The sequence below is a fragment of the Glandiceps talaboti genome, chromosome 10, assembly GCF_964340395.1.
Source record: "Glandiceps talaboti chromosome 10, keGlaTala1.1, whole genome shotgun sequence".
In the NCBI taxonomy this organism is placed as follows: Eukaryota; Metazoa; Hemichordata; class Enteropneusta; family Spengelidae; genus Glandiceps; species Glandiceps talaboti.
In genome coordinates, this window is record NC_135558.1 from 4301794 (window position 1) to 4322932 (window position 21139).

General features: G+C 36.1%; 3 protein-coding genes across 3 annotated transcripts in view; 1 reads left to right on the forward strand and 2 right to left on the reverse strand.

Annotated features, from left to right (window-relative positions):
- Positions 1-1439: 1439 nt before the first annotated feature.
- On the reverse strand, positions 1440-4160 carry LOC144441154 (14 kDa phosphohistidine phosphatase-like). The gene is made up of 3 exons (XM_078130691.1): positions 3944-4160; positions 3460-3584; positions 1440-2191 (listed from the first exon to the last, which is right to left on the reverse strand). Exons 1-3 carry the CDS (start codon positions 4083-4085, stop codon positions 2096-2098), a joined length of 363 nt encoding a protein of 120 aa, XP_077986817.1. The 5' UTR covers positions 4086-4160; the 3' UTR covers positions 1440-2095.
- Positions 4161-5126: 966 nt separating this feature from the next.
- On the forward strand, positions 5127-14537 carry LOC144440896 (sec1 family domain-containing protein 2-like). Its single transcript, XM_078130343.1, has 14 exons — positions 5127-5376; positions 5907-6143; positions 6885-7025; positions 7431-7508; positions 8194-8325; positions 9185-9357; positions 9802-9901; positions 10467-10594; positions 10712-10909; positions 11422-11579; positions 11919-12021; positions 12602-12751; positions 13534-13666; positions 14277-14537. The coding sequence occupies exons 1-14, from the start codon at positions 5191-5193 to the stop codon at positions 14364-14366; spliced, it is 2007 nt and encodes a 668-aa protein (XP_077986469.1). The 5' UTR covers positions 5127-5190; the 3' UTR covers positions 14367-14537.
- Positions 14538-15103: 566 nt separating this feature from the next.
- Positions 15104-21139, reverse strand: part of LOC144440850 (N(G),N(G)-dimethylarginine dimethylaminohydrolase 1-like) — a 42450-nt gene continuing 36414 nt past the window's right edge. The window contains exons 5-7 of the mRNA XM_078130276.1: positions 20529-20722; positions 19881-20009; positions 15104-19343 (exon numbers count right to left, since the gene is read on the reverse strand). Of these exons, the coding sequence (XP_077986402.1) occupies positions 19218-19343; positions 19881-20009; positions 20529-20722 (449 nt within the window). The 3' untranslated portion in view covers positions 15104-19217. The remainder of the gene's footprint in view (positions 19344-19880; positions 20010-20528; positions 20723-21139) is intronic.

Here is a 21139-nt window from a genome sequence, read left to right on the forward strand (position 1 = left end):
GCAGAGAGCATTTACAGGGTTCTCAGCCACACAAAGACTACAAGATATCTTGAAGAACGTTATTAAGATTGGTAGACCCTTGAGGATTGGTATGATTGGAGGCTCTGTCTCAAGGGGTGCTGGTCTAGATTGTAAGGAATGTGTCTTCATTCAAATGTTTGCTAGATCTCTGCAGAGAATGTTAGGACTTCCATTGGAAATTCACAATGCGGCCATACATGGCGTGGATAGCAAATACTTCACCTACTGTATTCAATCTCACCTGGATGTGCAGAATGTAGACGTGGTATTCTGGGAAAGCGTTGTGGGCGACAGTATCAGAAAGGTACCGCCAATGTTTCAGGAAAAAATAACCAGGAGTATTCTGTCTGGGCAAGGAAAGCCACAGCTGATCTACTTAAATTTCATCCAACCTAACCAAGTCAGTCGTCACAGCTGCGAGAATCTGGAGGAGATTGAGGGGAGTAGAGCTCTAAGTAAACACTATATTATCCCCTCATTGAGTCTCACTGATGCTGTATGCCCTTGGCTTCAAGGCGGTTTTGCGGACCATCTTGTGATGTCTGCCAACAATGAGGACATTATGAGTAGGGCTTCACACGCTATGGTTGCTACGATGTTACTGGAACTGTTTCGTGAAAATCTGCTGAATGCCACGAAGATCATGAAAGAATCTCAACCATCACAACAACTTACAGATGAAGATAGCTATAAGGAAACAACTCTTCCTTGGCCGTTGTACCTGGATAGTAATTTAATCCAGCCTAGGTGTTGGACAACCTTAGAACCACTTCTCAACATCCAACTTAACCTACAACCTATCTCCCAGAATGGTTGGCAGTTTATGAGTCCTGCATCACAGGACTTTGCTGACAGTAGACAGGAGATCTGGACCGCCTTGAATGCTGATAGTGAATTTCACTTTGCCCTGCCAACCGATCTTGATCCTAACTCACAAACCAAAGTGGCATTGACTGTGATGGGATGTCCCAACTGTGGCAAAGCAAAAGTCTACTTGGATAAAAACAAGTCAGACAGCAAGGCTATACACAGCAGGTCGAACTATGGAGCTATGCTGACGATTGAGATGCCATGGAGTGTACCTGAAGGGGCGCACACATTAACAATCAAAACAACAGAAGATCAGTTATTTCAACTGGCAGCAATCATGATTGCATATGAAGAACCTCTGTAACAACCCGAGGACGAGATGATAACTTCATTTCTTCACAGTTGAATAAGTTTCTATCTAAACATCTTAATGTCCCAATTACATATCATATCAGTTTGACAGTTATTGACTCACATGCTAGTCAGCAATGAGAGAGAGATTCGTGGTTAGGTTAAGGAGTAACTTCAATTTATTGGAAGTCATCTTTAACATAACAATCAAACTATGAACCAGCAGCCTAGTCCAGTTCACTACTGATATGACATATCCCAAGTCTTCAGCAGCAAACTGTAAATTAACCACTACGGCTGTCTGATTATTGATTCCTCAATGGCAATAACAAATGAACTCTATTTTAATAACTCGAGGGAAGAGTAAAGGAACTTTTTATTTACTACCAACTATTTATTATTGTTATCACCTATATCACAAATGAAAGACTGTCACAAAAGATCAACATTATTTTATCAAAGAATAATTTCATTTCAAGCTGATAAAAGTCATCTTGACTTTGGCATTTCAATATGATAATACTTAAGCCTTTTAACATAGCAAATTATTATGCGAATTAACCTCATTGCAACCTCACAATAACAGACTCATTAACATACAAGAAAATGTATTGTCTGCCTCTGATGTTTATTATTGTGCAGCAAATACTATGTTATTACCAGTTCAAGTTAGGATTTGACATGTACTACTGGATAGTACAATTTACTTATAACTTTTCACTCATCTTTCATTCATAGCTGCTTTTTCCCCTATGTTTACAAACTGTATGTAAACTGTATGTTTTCCTTTGCACCTTGTTAGTTGCATGTATACACACCCCTTGTCAATGGCTACATTATGCATATGCAAACGTAGGTGTATTAATAAACGTCATTAATGTAAATAAACTTTCAAATCTTGATGTCCATTCGCCTAGTAACCTTCATCAGAAAATGTAATCTTTTGATAATTTGGATATTGTTCTTTCAATATTTTAACTGTTATGGAGTGGTCAGCTTTACCATACCCCTGCAATAAATAGAGAAAATCAAGTGTATCAGAAGAATGTGCTGGCAACCAATCACCAGAGTTTTCAAGTGTGATCAAGGGTGATCCTCAATCTCAGCAAAAACTTGTGATCATCGATGCAGAAAAGAGTCAGCAGCTGTGTGTCATGTCCTATTGCACTTTCTCACAAAATATGATTCATAGTCCATCATCATTTCCTCAATTTTATAATTAAGTATTGAGAAAAATGTTTGCATCACATTGCACATCTACATCTCAAAATATATAAAGTTGATGGCAGGTATAACTTTAACCTCTCAACTTGTGTTTGCAATCTAAGTTGACTATATCCTGCTTGTCATTTATCATGATGTTTTTCCATGTTGTAAAAGGTTCCAAAAAGTACCAGAATATTCCCAATAATATGGTACTCTCGAAGAAACTTGTGAACAAAGATGTGCCACCCAAACGGGTCACTTTTCATTGAGAAACTAGTAGTAGTAAGGTAGGCGGTTGCATTCCCAGAAGTGTGTTCAATTATGCATGCCTGAGGAGCCTTGTGTCAGGGTAACTGATGTCACTGAGGAGCCTCAGGTTGTGTGAACATCGAAAACACATTTCATTGCATTTGGGGTACCCTGGGAATGGGTGAGGTACACGCGTTAAATCCATGATAAATAAATTGGTTCACCTTTCCAAGACAATTTTGAAGTGAAAATTTATTTTCTCACTAAATATGACATAATTCTTTCAGAATTGATAAAAGTAACCAATCACATATCATTACCTATCTTGGGTTAGGTAAGGTCAATCCCCAAGCTTCCCCTGCTCTGCAAGGAGAGCCAACTTGGGGCACTCCAAGAGTGATGTCATGAAGTAACTGAATGCAAGTTTGGGCAACTTGAGGTTCCTGGAGCGAGGCTCCCCAGGGTTGCATAATTGAATACTACACACACACACACACACACACACACAGGTAATGTACTGTATAGCGCCCCCAATGGCAGGAAATTCTTATTCATGGGTCTGCTCTGGTTCTGTACACCTTAGTATAAATGGGTCTGTTTTTCACTTGAAAGATGGATGTCCTTACTAATAGGTAATGTTAGAAACCTGGGTGACACCTCTGCCTGAATTTCTTCTGAGTATTAAACATAATTTGGGGTTTATTCTAGTCCCCACAAAAACTACTGAAAATTACAACTTAATAGTAGGATGCTGTGATCTTATCATCTTTTTTTTTTTTTTTTTTTTTTTTTTTTTGGGGGGGGGGGGGCATGATTACTTACCATAGAGTAGCCATAGACTAAGATACTCTTGTCTGTACTGTTATGTTGTATTCTGCCACCTCCATGGCATTCACAATCCAAACCAAGTGCTTCAATGCCTGGAGTTACTTTTTCATACACATCAGCTGAGAAGATACAATGAAACACAAATAAAAATACAAAATTACAGAAAGTTACATGATGATCATCATCATTATTATGGTGACAACAACAGTAATATTGATGCTATAGTTGTATGCAAATGAGCAGCTGTCAATCACCTTTCACACTGTACAGTAGTATGCAAATATACAGCTAACAGTGACAGTTGTATGCAAATTAAGACAAACTCGAGAGCTAAATAGTTCTTGCATGGACCTTTTACACCTTCTTGAGATAATGACACCATGGAAGCATAAGTCTCTGGGCTTAGCAACACCTGGTTCCTGTCAATCATCAGCTCCAAATAAAGAATGTGTTGCAGTTGAAATGTTAGAATGCTTACCGTGGAAACCTGCCCAACCGTACCCCCTTACGATATGTTTAGATATTCCATCGTCTCCGTGAACTTCAATCAAAACGTATTTGAACTTGCCATTGGAGTCAATATCGACAGCTGGGATAGCGTCCAGTTTTGCCTGAGACATCGTTATCGAAAGCAGTTATCTAAAGCACAAAGAACATGCAGACACTCGCACACATGCCACTTCAGGTCACACCAGGTCAGTGACACGGATGTCAATATTTTCCCAGCGTGCAGTGTGTATACAAGATGGCTGCGCCCGTGAGTAGAGTTTTGTTATCAAACATATTTTAACCCTATCCCCTCTTTTGCCACGATGCATGGTAGCCGCGAAGCGTGATGTAATATTTTTCTGGGAAAGTTAGCGGAGGATCACCTAACTCAAAGTGTTTAGCTGCAACTATGTATATGGTGATTGTTGGACAGACCATGGAAGTATAACCCACAGACACTGTCAGAGACAGGGGTCCCAAACATAGACCCTCTGCTTGAATATTCGACAAGGTCTCTCAACACTCGTCCTGTAACTTATAGGGGTAGGCATGGATTACAGGCGGTATTGTTGAGTAGTCCAGTGCTTGAAAAAGATTGAGTCTCCCCCAAGACCTTGCACAATAATTACTGATCCTCCCCTTCTCTGTCATTGAAATATCTGTGATCAAAAATACAAGTATACACAAAAAAGTTACCCTCCCTAAAAAAAAACACTGTCCCCTCCCCATGTATGATGTAAATTGTGTCCAGTCGCAAATTATTAAGAATTTATGCCCCGTTTTCTGATTGATGCTGGCAGACAAAGGATGTCAGGACTTGATTCTGACATGTCCCTCTCCTTTCTCAAATCTCCATCCTCCGCTCTCCGCAAAGTGCCAGGCATGAAACCCCAGGGCTTGCTAGAAATGCTGGTATTAAACTAAAGAATTGAAATAGTCTCATCTATCACTATTGTAATTTATTTTCCCTGTACAAATAATATTGATGAAAATTTGGCAGAATTATAGAAAAATCACTTTTTGTTAACTCTCCTTGTTCCATTTTCCTGAAACTGTAGAACTACGCTTGCTTTGTTTGGTAATTTTTAACAAACTGTGTGCTACATGTTTAATATCTATAACACTGTCATAAAATGCATTGTTTTGTTATTGTTTTAAAAAATCAGACTTACCAGCTGTAATACACACATATTGAAGATAATACCCCTCCCACCTATCAGATAAGTTGAAATCGCCATGGCTACAGGAATCAGGAGTATTCTTAGTTGCAGCAAGGCATCATGGGAAGATGTTTATGAGAAAGTGAAGAAAGCTGTAGTTTTCATAGACAATGCATGCGCAGAGTGTCTTCACTGGAATGGTGGTGCTATTCAACTCTTTGGCAATGGAGCTGCTGAAGTCAAAGAATTCTCTTCATTTGAGGTAAAAAAAAAATCTCCTGTTCTACAGTATTCTGTAATACTCCGGCCCCTATTTCCATAATGAGAATTGCTGATAAAAATCAGTCAGTATGATATGTACCTGAGGTCTGAGTGAGAGGCCTGAAGTAGGAATTATATCATGTATGATATGGACAAGGTGTCTACACACATTTTTTGCTAGCAGATGGTGGGGTATGTAGGTTAATCTACTCGAGTTCCTCGCATACTGTATTTACCCAAGTTCATGGGAATGTTCTGCGAAGCCTTTAATTGGGATTTCATTCCTGTTGGTTTTCCGAATAAATAAATAATAAAAAGAAATAAAGTATACAAGTTTTACCTGATTCCCATTTCTCCTACCAATGTTATCCAACTTTAGCAAAAACACAGGGTGTATCTTTATGTAACCACAGCAGTTCATTTGTTTTCCTTTCTTTTCTTTGTGTGCACATTGATATTTCATACATGACAGTTATTATACAATAATTTTCACACAAATTTCATTTTTTATGTTGTAATTTATCTGCATAGAGTGCTAATGCATCGTATATGAAAGGTGTGTTTATTGTGAGTACACCATTGATTGGACAGACTGCTAACACCATCAGAGACATCATAACAGCAAGTCACTTCCAGTACTGTATAGTTATTACTGCTACAACACCAGAAGTTCACTACTTCACCAGAAAGGAAAACCATGACCCAAACTATGAAAACAAGATATTTGAAAACTTTGAAGAACATATGTTACACTGGATGGGAAATGTGGTAAGTTGTAACTAATATTTCTGACAGAAACAACTAGTAGATTATGGAGCACCACATAATGTAATCTCTCATCCATTATCTGAGATGTGATTGGTCAATATATGGTCACATGGTGTTTGTACTGACATCACCTTCCATCATTGTTCAAAATGAGGAATAAGCTGACATGAAATGATGAACTATGATGTGTGCATGTGTAAAATATTTTCCCATAGCAGACAGAATAACACAATTGGCTAAAGATACATGTAGAGTTGGTACAGTGATTGGCCTTATTTGAACAATATCATTCATTCGTTTCCCTTGGGTCTATGGTCAACCCACCACAGTCTGTTTCCCTCAAGTTCTTTCATGGGGAAACAAACTGTATTTGGATTACCAACAGTCCCACAAGCAGACAACATGTGATGTCTCCCATATGCCCAGTCAACATGTCTAAAGTACGGCCTTACTATGGCTTTTACTCTATGGGAACTAGTCATTCTATACCTTCTCAATTCTGTAGAATCAGCTGCTCACACACCTACATACCACGTACCCCCACCACACATAAAAAACAAACAAACAAACAAAACACACACACACACAGTGACACACACACACATACACACACACACAGTGACACACACAAAGAAAGCAATCTAAAAAAGTACAATGATACTACTGGTAATAGTTGACAAAAGTAGCTCTTTTATCGACATTTGATCTACAAAATGTGTTTTGATGTTCTTTTATTTCCAGAATTATACAGCTGAGGTCCTGTCTGTACCAATCATAAGTGCCAGTGTTTGTCATAGTTTATTTATAATGCCATCTTATGCGTCATTCTTTCCACTCACATCACATGATGCTGAGAGATTACAGCTGTATCGCAGACACTTGGTAAGTACAGTACAGTAATGCAACCATTCTTTGTTCCACTTGATTGTTAAATACTACAACAGTATGGCAGCTAGGTCAGTAAAAATTAACCTGTTGTAAAAAGGTTTTACTGTTTGTAGTCTTTCATTGTACAGGGTTATCTGACGTACATACACTGGAAAATCACCAAAGTTGATCTTAATACTCTTGGAAAACTGGTGAAAAACTCTGGAAAATCAGGAATTTTATTTTATTTCAAAGTGTATGAACCCTGTATATGTACATGTACATGCATCAATAAGCACATTACCATGTATCAGTTTACCTTTGTGATTTAGCAAATATTGCACAGTAGACTACATGTTGTACCTCAAAACATTCAATGATATTATTGTTTATATATACCGGTATATATTTATTTAACAGAATGAGAAAAAGACTATTGATTCACTGGCAGATTTAGAATTCTACATGTTACCCTTTGAACTCCAAAGCAGAATAAAGGTGAGAGGTTCTTGCATGTTATGTTTCCAAAACAGAGACTTTAAGAATTACATGTCTGTAAAGTTTAAAAAAAGACTAAAATCATGACAACACAGTTAAAGTGAGAACCAGAAATGAATTGTCAATGTTTAATTTAAACTTTACTTCATTTAAATATTCATCTGTACAGATGAAGCATTGATCGAAAATATTGATCAGCTTGGTAGATCAAATGACTTGCACAGGTTATAACACACAAACTGTATACAAACATATACAAGAGAAAGAAATATTGACAAAGACAGAAACAAGCAGTCCAACATTTCAGGTACTAAATGTACATTGTCATGAGTTTAGAACATAAGTTTTTGTTTTGGTATGAGATATCATGTGACTGCCAATGCTAGTTTTGTATGCATCTACCGGTCTACTCAGAAGGATATCATGACCTTACCAATGGAGTGTGAAATTTGGGGCAGGATGGCAGAAATTACAGATGATGAAGTTAATGTGTATTCTGTTATCCTGCCAAGGGAATGTATATACCGATAGTTGTATATAGTGATCCAACCCCAACACATGTAAATCATCCCAGTATGGGGTTCATGTCTTAAATATCAACCTCTGAAACTATTGCTGTTGACTACACAAGGTGTGCATATATAAGTATATGATTTCCTCTCAAAGTCATTATTTTATTTTTTAGATGTTTGTGTGTTCCCTGAGTTCGTTGTTTGACATGTTGAAGGTCAGTGAAGATTGCTATGCAGTGGGAGCTACCAGTAGAATAATTGCATCTGAACTAGCTGCCCTTCAGTCAGCTAAAACTAGAAGAAAAGTAAGTATCATTTTATAGAGTTAAATAAGATCTGTAAAGACTGATGTAGGTTCAGAATAGGATGAAAGGAGATGAATGCATATAGAGGGCGATATAAACTTCCAGGCACCTATGACCCCTTATCAGGCTCACCTGTCCATAAGGTCATGTGTACTGAATAGTGGGTCAATCTGTTGACAAAGCCTAGAGTGTGCAGTCAAAATTCAGGTAAAATTTTCAAGTTTGTGTTTTGAACAAAAGTTAATTTCAATACTATGGTTTACCAACACAGATGAATTTCCATTTTGAATTTGAATGCATGTTGTCAATCTGTGAAAAACTAATGTAAAATGGTATTGTTTTACCCTGTGTCAATAAAGATTCAGTCTGACAGAGTTGAAGATAGAACAAATTATCTCCAATCATGTAAATGATACTACGTCGTACAAATCTTTGAAATAGAGGTCAAAATGATATCATAATTTCATCATTTTAGAATCCAATATGGCCACTAAAGGTAATCTAGCTGCTAGACCACTCGGGCTATTCTGTTTACTTTAAATAAGTTGCCACTGAAGGTGCTAGCGCAGCCAGAGGTACTCATCGTCTTTCCACTTTATTCGGCAAACCCCAAAGTGCAGATCCAAGGTCTTAATACAATATTAGGGTTATTGTGCATATTTCATTTGCATTTGCTTGTTTGCCACTGAGGGTGCTACCTGCACCCGGACAAAGTTACTCATTACCTGCTGTATTCAGCAACCCCCTTGCAAAGTGCAGATCCAAGGTTTTACTACAAGACTAAACTGGAGGGTGCCAGAGTGTTATCGATAGACTTTAACACTACACACAATTTATACTGTTGTCTTGTTGTCTGTAGAATGCTGTGAACAAAGCATCCATAGTTCTTATAGACAGAACACTTGATCTTGTTGGATCAACGGGCCATCATGGAGAAACACTTGCAGACAAAGTGATCTCACTGTTACCAAGGTTACCAGGTCATAGTTCAGATGTGTCAGTCAACATGGCTGATCTTTGTTCTGAAGGAAGGTATATAATTATTATGATATTAAAATGGTATGCACTGCACGTCCACAATGCTCTAAAAACAAAAAGTCATTCATAGAAAATATAAACAGGAACCTAGCTACTCAGTAAATATTCTCTTTTAGTGTGATTTGTGTAGTAATAAAAGATTCCTTTTAAAAGTGTACCGTTTCTTAAGAGCTTGGTATTCTGTAGAAGTGTAAATCAGGGATGCTTTTCTATTGTTCAGACACCGGGGAAAGCAGCAGTGCTCTACGATTTACCAAGTAACCTATACCATGTATACCCCCAAGGTACACAGAGACAGGAAGTAGAGCGCCATCATATATAGCAAATTTGGAAAGGCCTATTGATACATACCATGATTCTCCAAACTATTGAGACCTAAACACTGTTATAACACTTAATAAAAATTACAAATATCTTTTTTCCTTGTTTGTAATGTAGTCAGTATTCTTCAGAGGTTGTTGTGCCAGGGTGTCTGGCTCACCCAGGGGATGGATTTGCTCACAGCTTATTGAATACTATGATAACAAGTAAACAGAAGGTAACAAATTAAGATATGAGACATTATTTAATCTAATTATCTATTATTAATTATTTAATTATCTTTAAAGATATGTATGCTGAATTACATCTATGAAACTTAACAATGTGTTTAGAAAGTTTGAGATTTTTACCTTTGCTTGGCTAAATGATGATGAACATTGACAGTCATAAAAGTTGTTCACTTGCAGTATAGGGTTGAGTAATAATGACAGTCTTAGGGAGTCCACTAATCTTATACAAAACAAAAGTACATTGGGTAGGTTGTTAACTTGCTCCAAGTTTTTTAGCACAACAGACATGAGGTTCAGTAGTGCTACATGCCTTGAGTGTGTGTGTGTGTGTGTGTGTGTGTGTGTGTGTGTGTGTGTGTGACTTTAATCAAAAACTGGGCCAAGTACTATGACATTGGGTGGGAGATATTATTTTTGGAGTGGATTGGTGGATTTTTCAATTCATTTCAGTGTGGGATGGGGGTGCATGTGTGACTGTCTGTCTCTTTGACTATACCTGTATACTGCTTACAAAAGTTCATATTTTGTTGATATTTTTCACTTTTTTCAAAGGAATGTTTGATGGATATCAATCGTCACTTGGTGGAAGCTGCTTCTGAAGAAAACCTCCCTCTACAGTTGACAGGAAGGTTAGGTAGAATAAACGCAGGCACTCTGGAATCACACCTGAAATTATTCAAGTAAGTTACTGAATAATGATGATTGTGAAACATTATGTACGGAATATAAATTTGTATGAAATGTAACAGATGTGAACATGAAAGTATCATAACTTTTATTTCATTTTTTTGAAACAGAGGAAACAAACAAGCCTTTATTAATCATTCAGGATTACTTCAGATTGCTATGGCAACCATTAAAACACTTAAACATGACAAGTACGCCATGATGGAAAAATTACAGAGCATTGAAAAGATGATAATGTTGAACACTGGAGACTCTGATTGTCCAAGTGCACTTAGTCAGATCAAACAACTCATGGAATCTGAAAACAAGTAAGTACATTTATATTACATATTCAAAAACTCCCTAGGAAGTGTAATCTAGCAAGCCACTGTCTTATGTACAGGGGATGCAATTTTAGCAGAGCTGAACTGAGGTTCAGTCCTTTTTATACTTCCTCAACTTCTTGGGGAGAATACAATCCATCATTTGCATTGCAACCTTTATCCTACCAGGTCCCCAGTTATGCAGCTGAGCTTTGTTGACTGAGGTACACTCGTGGTTCAAATCTTGCCCAAGGCCTTTATCCATTCAGAAACAGTGACAGGGCTTGAACCTGTAACCTGTAGATTGCATGACTCCACCGAGTTCACCCATAATCCAAATAGTACATTCTGTATGCATTCAAAAGTTTGTGTATTTGTTAAACTTTGCTGCATACTGTTTTTTTTTAAAACAGGTTTCCTCCCTAACTGAAAACACACTTATGTTAATGATTTGATGAACTGTGTTTCACGTGTCATAATAGTTAAAAATGAATACCTATGTGATTACTTTCTGACAGTTATGACGTGGAGGATCTGTTGTTACTACTGGTATTTGTGTATAGTCTTGAAGGCGGAAACAGCTCTGAAAGCGAAGACGAAGAAAGAGAAGTCCAGAAAGCTTTAGTACAAGCAATCCTTGGCAAAGATGAACATGCTGACAACATAAGATACTTAGGTAGGGTAGAATCAAATACTGTGATATACTGCATCTTTTATGACACTAATTATTTTTGTCAGATTTCAACCCATATGTCATGAGTGTTTTCCTGAATACGAGAAATCTTGAAAAATGACACGTGTACAAGCTTCATTTTTAAGGAAACTCTAGAAATAATCATGCTGTTTCTGAATGCTTTTTAGTTATACTTAGAACACTGTAGATCTAATAATGTAGATGTACAATGTTGCTTTGGTAGAACAACCAGTAAATACATCTCACATTGACTGTTTTTACAAACTTGGCTTACACATTGTATCATTAAGAAGTACATTCTGAAGAGTATTTCCATTTCAGTTGGTTACCAGCCCACGGAAGATAGTGTTAGAAGAGGTATTCAGAAGTTTTTTCAAAAATTGACAAGTATTGGTGAAGCAAGAAATCACCTCAAACAGTTCAGGTAACTATTAACTCTGTACTACACAAATACATCCTGGATAAGTTTCTTCCAGACACTCTGACTGCTTGTGATGTTTCAAGAAGTAGATTTTTCTGACAAAAGGAATATTAACAGATGCAAATGTAAATGAATCCATTCAAATTTGAAAATTACATGCCAATCAAAATTTAATTTGCATATAAATTCTGATCAATACCGTGAATTTGTTTTCAGTGAAAATAGCAACTGCTCAGTGTATGAATCACTAATTCTCAGTACCTGCAATAGAATTTTACTGCCTAGATGTGTCTTTAAAAAATGGCTATTTGATTTCTTGGGACAAAAAGTCCCTCACTTCTCACGGATTCACAGCTCAGGGCACACTTCCTGCACCTTACAAAGGGACGATAGTCAAGTGTCTGGCAGCGTGACTTGGCGAGGCTAGGCAGTAGCATCTTTTCGAAAAACAAAGCTTGTTAAGAACAAAAGCACTGGACTGTTGCCCATGTGAGGGCGCTAACACAGCCATAAGTAAAGTATAAAACAAACTGACATTAGACATAAACAATCATACTGCTTCTTATCCATTTTTTTTATTCAGATCCATATTTGAATCACAGGGCTTTCAAGGTGGATACAAATCACTACTCAAACAGATTATTGATGATATCTTTAATCCTGCTAAACCAGATTTAGTGGATATTGAATATAAATCAAGTGGATTAAAAGATCTGCTGAAAAGTGGATTTGGGTAATTACTATATCTATGTATGTATCTCTGACCAATTATCATTCCTGAAGACTGAATCAAAATACTATGACTCGTTTTGAAAAAGTCATGTATCAGTTTGTATGTGGATGTACAGAACTACTACCAAACCAGAAAGACTATACAGTTTAGGTGGCACAAAGTTTATGTCTTGCACAATGTTTTGTCGTTGTGAATGACACAAACAAATACAGACACTGATAGCATGCACACACATTAAATGTTACAATTTATCTCGCCGTGAACACAAAAAAATAGATTTGTGTTTGAATCTTTGTTTCATACGATGGTGATGTTGATTTGTGATCACAGTGAGAACATGTATCAAATGTGTATGTATGTCTATATGTATATCTATATGTCTGTCTGTCTATGTATGTGTGTATGTATGTATGTATGTATGTATGTATGTATGTACAATGTATGTATGTATGTATGTATGTATGTATGTATGTACAATGTATGTATGTATGTATGTATGTATGTATGTATGTACAATGTATGTATGTATGTATGTATGTATGTATGTATGTATGTATGTATGTATGTATGTACAATGTATGTATGTATGTATGTGTGTGTGTGTGTGTGTGTGTGTGTGTGTGTGTGTGTATGTATGTATGTATGTCAGTTGGGGTTAAGAAAGGATATATGAATATGAAACATATACCATAGTTATTGACTGTGCCCCTGTAATATTGATTGAAAACACCCGGTCATATAGTTGAATGTTTCATTTTGTTATTTCTCTTCACTATTATCAGAATGTTTATGAAAGTGAGCAAACCTCGTCCCAACGACCATCCACTGTTGATTTTATTCGTTGTTGGTGGTGTAACATGTTCAGAAGTCAGACTAATCAGAGAAGCTGTCAGTTCTTACAAACCTAGCACACAGGTGAGTCAGACTTATCAGGAAGTTGTCAGTTCTTACAAACCTAGCACACAGGTGAGTCAGACATCTCAGAGAAGTTGTCAGTTCTTTCAAACCTAGCACAAGGGTAAGGTTATTATGTATTACTCTCTAATACTTTTGTTTTTTTGCCATCACTTTTATTGATAAAACTGATTGAGTCTCCTTTTTGGCTAAATGAAGCAACAAAAAGATTGGAGAACAATGAATTGTAATTGTGTAGCTTCATATGTAAAACATGAACAGAACATCAATTTTGGATGTTTTGACTCATATTTCAAGCAGACAAACATGTTGTGACATGCAAGAGCCACTGTTTTTTACTCAATGTATTTGCACTCATGTGTAGTATTTTCTGCTGCACTTTCACTCACCTCTCTCATGAAAGTATGTCCACAAAGAATGTCGCAAGCACTTATGTAAATACTGTGAGTGTGTAACACTGGTAATCACATGTCATGCAGTTCTTTTCAATTCATCATAATGCATACACATGATGAAATATTCAAACACATCAACTCTTATCAACTAAAGAATATACGCCTAGATTTAACATCAAGGAATTTTCAACCCTTGTTTTCTTCTAACTTTGTAGGTGATCATTGGCAGTACCAGTATCGTCAAGTCAGCTGACATCATACATCATGCTTTCACACAAGATAATCTGTTTCCTGATGAACTTTGACCTAGTGAGCTTTTGATTTTAGCCATACAACTTATTCAATTCCTCCCATGTGCAATAGAAAAGTTATGACAGTAATCAATGAATAAACCAGAATGCCACCATGGATTCCATATTGCTAAATATAGTACTCTATGTAAAGGGCAAATATACCCATATTCAACCTAGCAATGTCTACCCTTTGACACAATCTGTTCATGATATCATTGTCCTTCAATCTAAAATTGTTATTGTCTATATCACATTCTGTGAATGGTAATGCTGTCTTTGTCCCTATATATGTTTGTGCGTTCTTTGTTATCTTTGCGAAAACAAACTTCATGGTCAATCTTTACTATATATTTCAGTTTTTCTTTGTTAATAGATTGTACTGAGTGTGTGTGTGTTTATGTATGTATGTATGTATGTATGTATGTATGTATGTATGTATGTATGTAATAATGTATATATGTATTTATGTATGTACGTGTGTACATATGTATGTACGTACCTCTATGTATATATGTATGTATGAATGTATGTGTATGTGTATGTATGCGTGCGTCTCTCTCTCTCTCTCTCTCTCTCTCTCTCTCTCTCTCTCTCTCTCTCTCTCTCTGGTGGAATGTTGACAGCTGATGTAATATTTGTATTTCATTTTGTAACCGTTAATATATCTATTTTTTGTGTATTTGATTGAATCCAATGACACACTCACTTTAATACACTGATACAAAATCATACAAAGTGTAAAGAAGAAGCTAGTTTAATGAAAACTGGAACATTAGAGAACATAATGTCCAGTTAAATGCATTGTATACATGAATCATCGTGGTATACGGTCAGACACCTTAAAGTGGAAAATGGTAGAAAATACACTATGAAGAAAAACAACACATTTAACGTTACTTTGCTTACTTACTGACCTTGTAATAACCCAGTTTCATTTACCAATTTGATGACATACATGTCATGGCCTGGCTGTGATGTAGTGATTGCAACCTTTTATTCTAAGTTGTATGCTTCTCAAGCTGAAGGAGTTAGCCAATATGTAATCCAAACTGAGCATGCTCCGTAGTATGTTTCCCACAATACATCTCTAAATTTGCAGAAGAATGAACTTATATCACTCTGTGTACAGTTTTCTGACAAATAAATGGTTATTAAATGCCCCTTGTTGTATGGTCTACTGACAACTTCCTTGTTGTCTTGTATAGTTTAGCTTAGATTATTGATATGTGGTGAACCCTTGTAATTTCTAATGTACACATCAAATGATGTAGGGTTATTAACCCTTTAATGACTTGGTTACTGTAACTTTTGACTCTAGAGGGAGCTGTTTCTCCACACCCATTGCTATCATAATTCCCTTTTAACATTACAGGAATGGTTTCTTTAAATAAATAATCTCTGTCATCAAGACTCTCACCACTGTGGGCTCTACTGTGAGACCACCCAGATGAGAGTCTTGGGAAACGTAATCCCAACTCATCCACACTGAATCTCGCTCTGAAAGCAGTGCATGCTGGAGAATACTTCACCTCCAACATAGCAGGCTGAGCAATCCTTCATGACAGATTATCATGTTTCAAACAACTTAATTAAAATGAACGGGCCTCATAAGCTCATTTTTCATGGAAAGAAATGTACTGAGTGACTTCCAGCATGGATGAATTGGGATTCTGTTTCCCCAGACTTTTGGCTTGGTGGTCTCACAGTGCAGTGGTGAGAGTTTTGGGAACTGAGACTATTACATAACAGTCTACAATCTCCAAAAAATAATAATAATGATTACTATCACATATAGTACACATCCTTGTGAAATTTTAGGACACACATTTCCATGCACAAAAGAAATTACAATTTTGAGTATCAGTTATGTCAGCTCTTGAGGCAATCTTAAACATCAACCTGTCTTCCCTATAAATGCTTTGGAATAGTCTACTTCAAATGTGCTGTTCATAGCGAATGACAAGAAGATATAGTCAAAATAGGGGTGAACAGACTCTAAAACCTTAGACATGAAACTTGCTGTAGATAGCTTACAATATTATTTTTTAATATACAAGTACTAGACAGACTCTATTAAATGTTAATATTTTAATTTCTCTAATACTTATTTGTAAAAAAAAAAATGACAATATCTTTTTCATAAAAATGTCTCGTCAGAAGCAACGATCTTTCATATTGCATGGAAAATGCAATGGGACCGTGCATTGCTTCATAAGAAAATAAAGTTTAAAACTTCCTTCTCAGGAAGTATATCTGTCAAATTGAAATATCTATAATATTCCTCTAATATTGCTACATCACCAAAAAGAGTGTTACTAACTTGATACAAAATGAGACAGAGTCCAACCAGATATGTGCACACCTTATTTGCACATTCATTTTGCATACAATATAAATATAAACTTTGCAAAGGGACTCAAACAAAAAAGGTTGCATTGGTTGGTTTTCATAAATCTTACAACTACAACTGCTTTTGGTAACACTGGATATACTGGACAAAAAAATTACACATATGGAAAATCTCTACACTCCTGGGAGTAGCACTAAAGGCAAAATTTTAATTATGAAAAAGGGTAGAAAGTGCACGAGTTTGCCATTATATGGTGCATGTATTCCATAACTTTTTTTTTTTGAAAACACCATCAAAATCAAAGTACAATGGTGACAAAGACAACTAAATACTTTACCAACCTCTGCTTATATCATTTTAACAGTAATCTGATACAAGAAACCTTTTCTGCATGCATGAAAAGATGACAGAACAGTAAATGCATGTAATGCTAAAAGAAAAGGAACAGAAATACTGAAGAGCTACTGACCCATTCGGCTTAGAGTATTCCCATCCAGCTTTGTTCCTACAAGGGTGCCCTCTACAGGCTACAAGAGTGCCCTCTACAGGCTACCACTGAAAGTTTCAGCTTTTGCAAAGAACCTCCCTCAGAATATGCCATAACAGAAAACCTATTCTTACTTAAGACATGGCCCTTTACATTTATGGACCCTTGGGCAAATTACACTTGTACACTATACAGACAGTCTGAGCCTACAATCTTTGTTTGTGTGCCATCATATACAAAGTTTGAGCTCACACAAGAGACTGCACCCTATACAGGCCATCAGTAAAAACCTGCACTTTTACAAGTCTACATAATTGAAAATTTGAACTTTCTCAAGAAATTTTCTTTTGAAGTACACAGCTTCCAATGCTCACATAAATGACCTTTTGTGTCATGATGTGGCTAGTCAAGCAGAAGATAATATAGAAATAAAAAACTTTCAAAAGCAAGGTGACACTGTACTTTCTTAATACAAATAAATGCTACATCAAACTAAAGCAATGGAAATAGTCGAATAACTTTGACCTATGCTTAAAAATATTGTACTTTAAATTTGTCAAGTAGAAGTTACTACCCCAGTAACCATAATTTCAGTCTTACTTACTTTATCCTTTAAAGGGAATCACTACTCCAGGAAATAAAAGTATTTTGGTAAACTTTGAGTTCTGGAGAGTCCTTTCATGATTTCACATTAAATAAATTCCGCATGATTGCCAAGAAACACCAAATTGAATCTTGTTTCACATTCATTGTTGTGTAACTGTCTTAGTAGTGATCCAGTGTTGCCTCACTATTAGAATTAATAGCTCGTGCAGTGGCCACATAGCGGTTCAATGACTAGTATGCAGGCATGTCCTATATACTATGCAATTTTTTTTGGGTGGTTTTACCCAAGGATGCATTGCTGCGCAATGACTACACATGTGAATTCTATATGTTATGTGCATTCTCAATGTGGAGGGCGCTATCTACAATATCATCGTGAGGCAGCTGGTCACAAATGAATCTACCCTGTGTGAGCTTATGGGCTTTGCCGAGTTATGATATTATACATACATATGTATTAGATGGACAATTAATATTCATGACTCCTGAGTGCTTATTAACCAGAAAAATAGTCATGAATATGTATTGTTCATCTAATGCATTTTCATGAATGCTAATGAGGCAACACTGGATCATTACTATGGCAATGAATGTGAAACATGTTTTCATTTGGATTTCTTAGCAACTGTGGAAGGTTTATGCAATGTGAAATCATGAAATGACTCTCCAACTCCAAAAATATGAAAATGACTTTATTTCCTGGAGTGGTATTCGCCTTTGATTAAGAAATTACATCTTGATTTCAGTACATCTCTAACTGACATTGTCCCATATTTATCATGAAATACGTATGACTAAGTTGAAAGTGCATTTTTATCTAAAGTCATGCATTAATATAATTGTTTTGTTCTTATTTCAGCTCTCTACACTTGTCAAGTGTTGAATTTTAAGAGAACTATAAAATCAAAGGGAAGATTAATATTTTTGTTCTAAAATTTTGGCAATTATGTGAGTTATTTTTTTTTTCAATTTCAGAAACTTGATACCTTTATATGCCTGATTAATTCCCAAGTTCAATATACTGACTGATTGATCATTTTTAGCAACCTAAAATTACAGCATATCTACAAATGCATGCTTTCTTGATTAGATAAAACCTGTTGAACTTACGGTACATGTACCTGCCACCCCTAAAACTTTAGGAATTTAGTATGTTCCAAGTCTATTCGATGGCAGATTAGTCTATAGGATAGGGTTCATAGGATACAGATTCATATGAGAGCTAAGAAAACAAACTATTAGTACTGATAAAATAGGATCTAATTTCAAAATTTGAATTCCTAAAAAAAGCCAGCTAATCTCTGTCATTATGCAATCCTATCCCACAATGCTCTAGACTTTTGTTTGTTTGTTTGTTTGACATGATGTACATGTACTCCAGTAATGGTTGCTATGGTGACTGGTCAAGATCATGGTAGTATTACTGGATATGGACCCTTTGTTTAGCAATAAGTAATGCCAAACTTGTTATGAGTCCATCCACTTTCCTCAGCTCACTGAAGTCCAGTGCAATACGACGTTCATCTGGCATTTTGTCTTCAAACACCTAGGAAGTAAAGAAAGAATTACAAACACATCAAAAAATCACAAAGAAGTCTTGTAAAACGATCTACTAAATTGGACACAATCCATCGACAATAATGGTTTAATTTGCGATTCGCTTCAAATAAAAATGTTTGATTCTGTGAGTAGAAATATTCATGATACTAAATGTTTGATTCTGTGAGTAGAAATATTCATGATACTAAATGTTTGATTCTGTGAGTAGAAATATTCATGATACTAAATGTTTGATTCTGTGAGTAGAAATATTCATGATACTAAATGTTTTAATTTAGTTGATCAGCTGCTGTCCATAATAAAAAATTCAAACAAAATAAAGTTCTTCAATATCTCCTGTTAGATCCGTAGAATTATATATGAGACAAAAAATACAGTTAATGATTGTTTCAAGCGGAAAGGAGTCACTCTGAAATTGTCATATTTAAATAATTTGAATGCATTTTTCTAAATATTTGGTGAAAAGAAAAACACACAAATTAAAAGTGCATTCAATCAGCATGTATAGGGTTCCTAAACATACCTTGTAGCTTTCTGGATATTCTTCTTTGGAGCAGTGAATTAAAGTACCGTTCACATACAGACAATTGGCGGCTTCATCATCAGGAAGTGTCAATGTCTCGTAGTCATATTCACCTTTTAGCTCCATCTCCTGAAAATGAATCATGAATTCATATACATTGTACTAGTAATACACAAATATATATATTGCTATAGACATGTGCTTGGTTGATTGGTAAATTTGTGTCCACTTTTTGAATGTCTGTTCACTTATCACCACTAGCTTTGTATTTACCCATCACTGTTTTTAACCTTGCAACTGAATCTGTCACTTGCCAACTGCTATGGGTGCAGTCCTTGTTGCTAGGTATATCTGTTAAACATTCATTTGACTACCAGTCACTGTTATCTTTGAACTAGACACTGTCATTTTGCTGTTGCTATTGGGCATGGTCCTGATTGCTAGGTACATTTGTGTTCAGTTTTTGAATGTTTCTTCACTTGCCTACCCATCACTCTTGTTACCTTTGCAATAGGCTGTCATTTTACTTGTTGCTATGGGTATGGTGATGGTTGCTAGGAATAGTTGTGTCCATGTGCTTTGAACTACATGTATGCCTTCAGCTGGGCATTTTTTTTCATCTTTCATCTTTACAAAGATCAAGCTTACCTTGAGCATCTTCTTGGCAGCATCACTTGAACCGACTGCCAAAACGTCTGGTCCCGCCATGGAAATCAGTGACTTCAAATGTAGTGATTGATTCACATTGATAGATGAAACTCTGTAGTCAGGAAAAGCATTGGCCACAGCGAGAGCTCCAGCTTGGTTGGTCCTACTTGACATCCCAACAAAGAATTCCTTGCCTGTAAAACAAAAAATTACTGTGATTTAATCGTCCGAGTGCTACCAAAATATTTTCATTGAAATTTCTAGATATCATGAGAACTCCACCTGTATTGTTGGGAATACTACATGTATATGCAACAAACCACAATTGATATCTGCATGTTTCATTTACAATTTTGAAAAAAAGTTGTGACTTCTACCATATTCGGTGTCGTTGGAACAACCATACATGATGTCATTTGAATTTTGATGCAAAATAGACAAAAGAGCAGTATACTACAGTACAAATGTATGTGTTTACTAAACATAATAGTTATTGTCATCCCTGAGGTCTTTAATCCAAATAGGCTATTGAATATTAATCAACTTTGGATTCCGAAGTAAGTGAGTAAGTTTCATTCACATAGTAATGGATGTCACCATTATCATCTCCT

Coding starts and splice junctions, on each gene's coding strand:
- LOC144441154 (XM_078130691.1), bottom strand. CDS start 4,085: ATGTCTCAGGCAAAACTGGACGCTATCCCAGCTGTCGATATTGACTCC. Junction 3,585..3,943: donor CGGTTGGGCAGGTTTCCACG/GTAAGCATTCTA, acceptor GTATCTTCTCAG/CTGATGTGTATGAAAAAGTA. Junction 2,192..3,459: donor TAGTCTATGGCTACTCTATG/GTAAGTAATCAT, acceptor TATTTATTGCAG/GGGTATGGTAAAGCTGACCA.
- LOC144440896 (XM_078130343.1), top strand. CDS start 5,191: ATGGCTACAGGAATCAGGAGTATTCTTAGTTGCAGCAAGGCATCATGG. Junction 7,026..7,430: donor AGCTGTATCGCAGACACTTG/GTAAGTACAGTA, acceptor TTTATTTAACAG/AATGAGAAAAAGACTATTGA. Junction 8,326..9,184: donor CAGCTAAAACTAGAAGAAAA/GTAAGTATCATT, acceptor TGTTGTCTGTAG/AATGCTGTGAACAAAGCATC.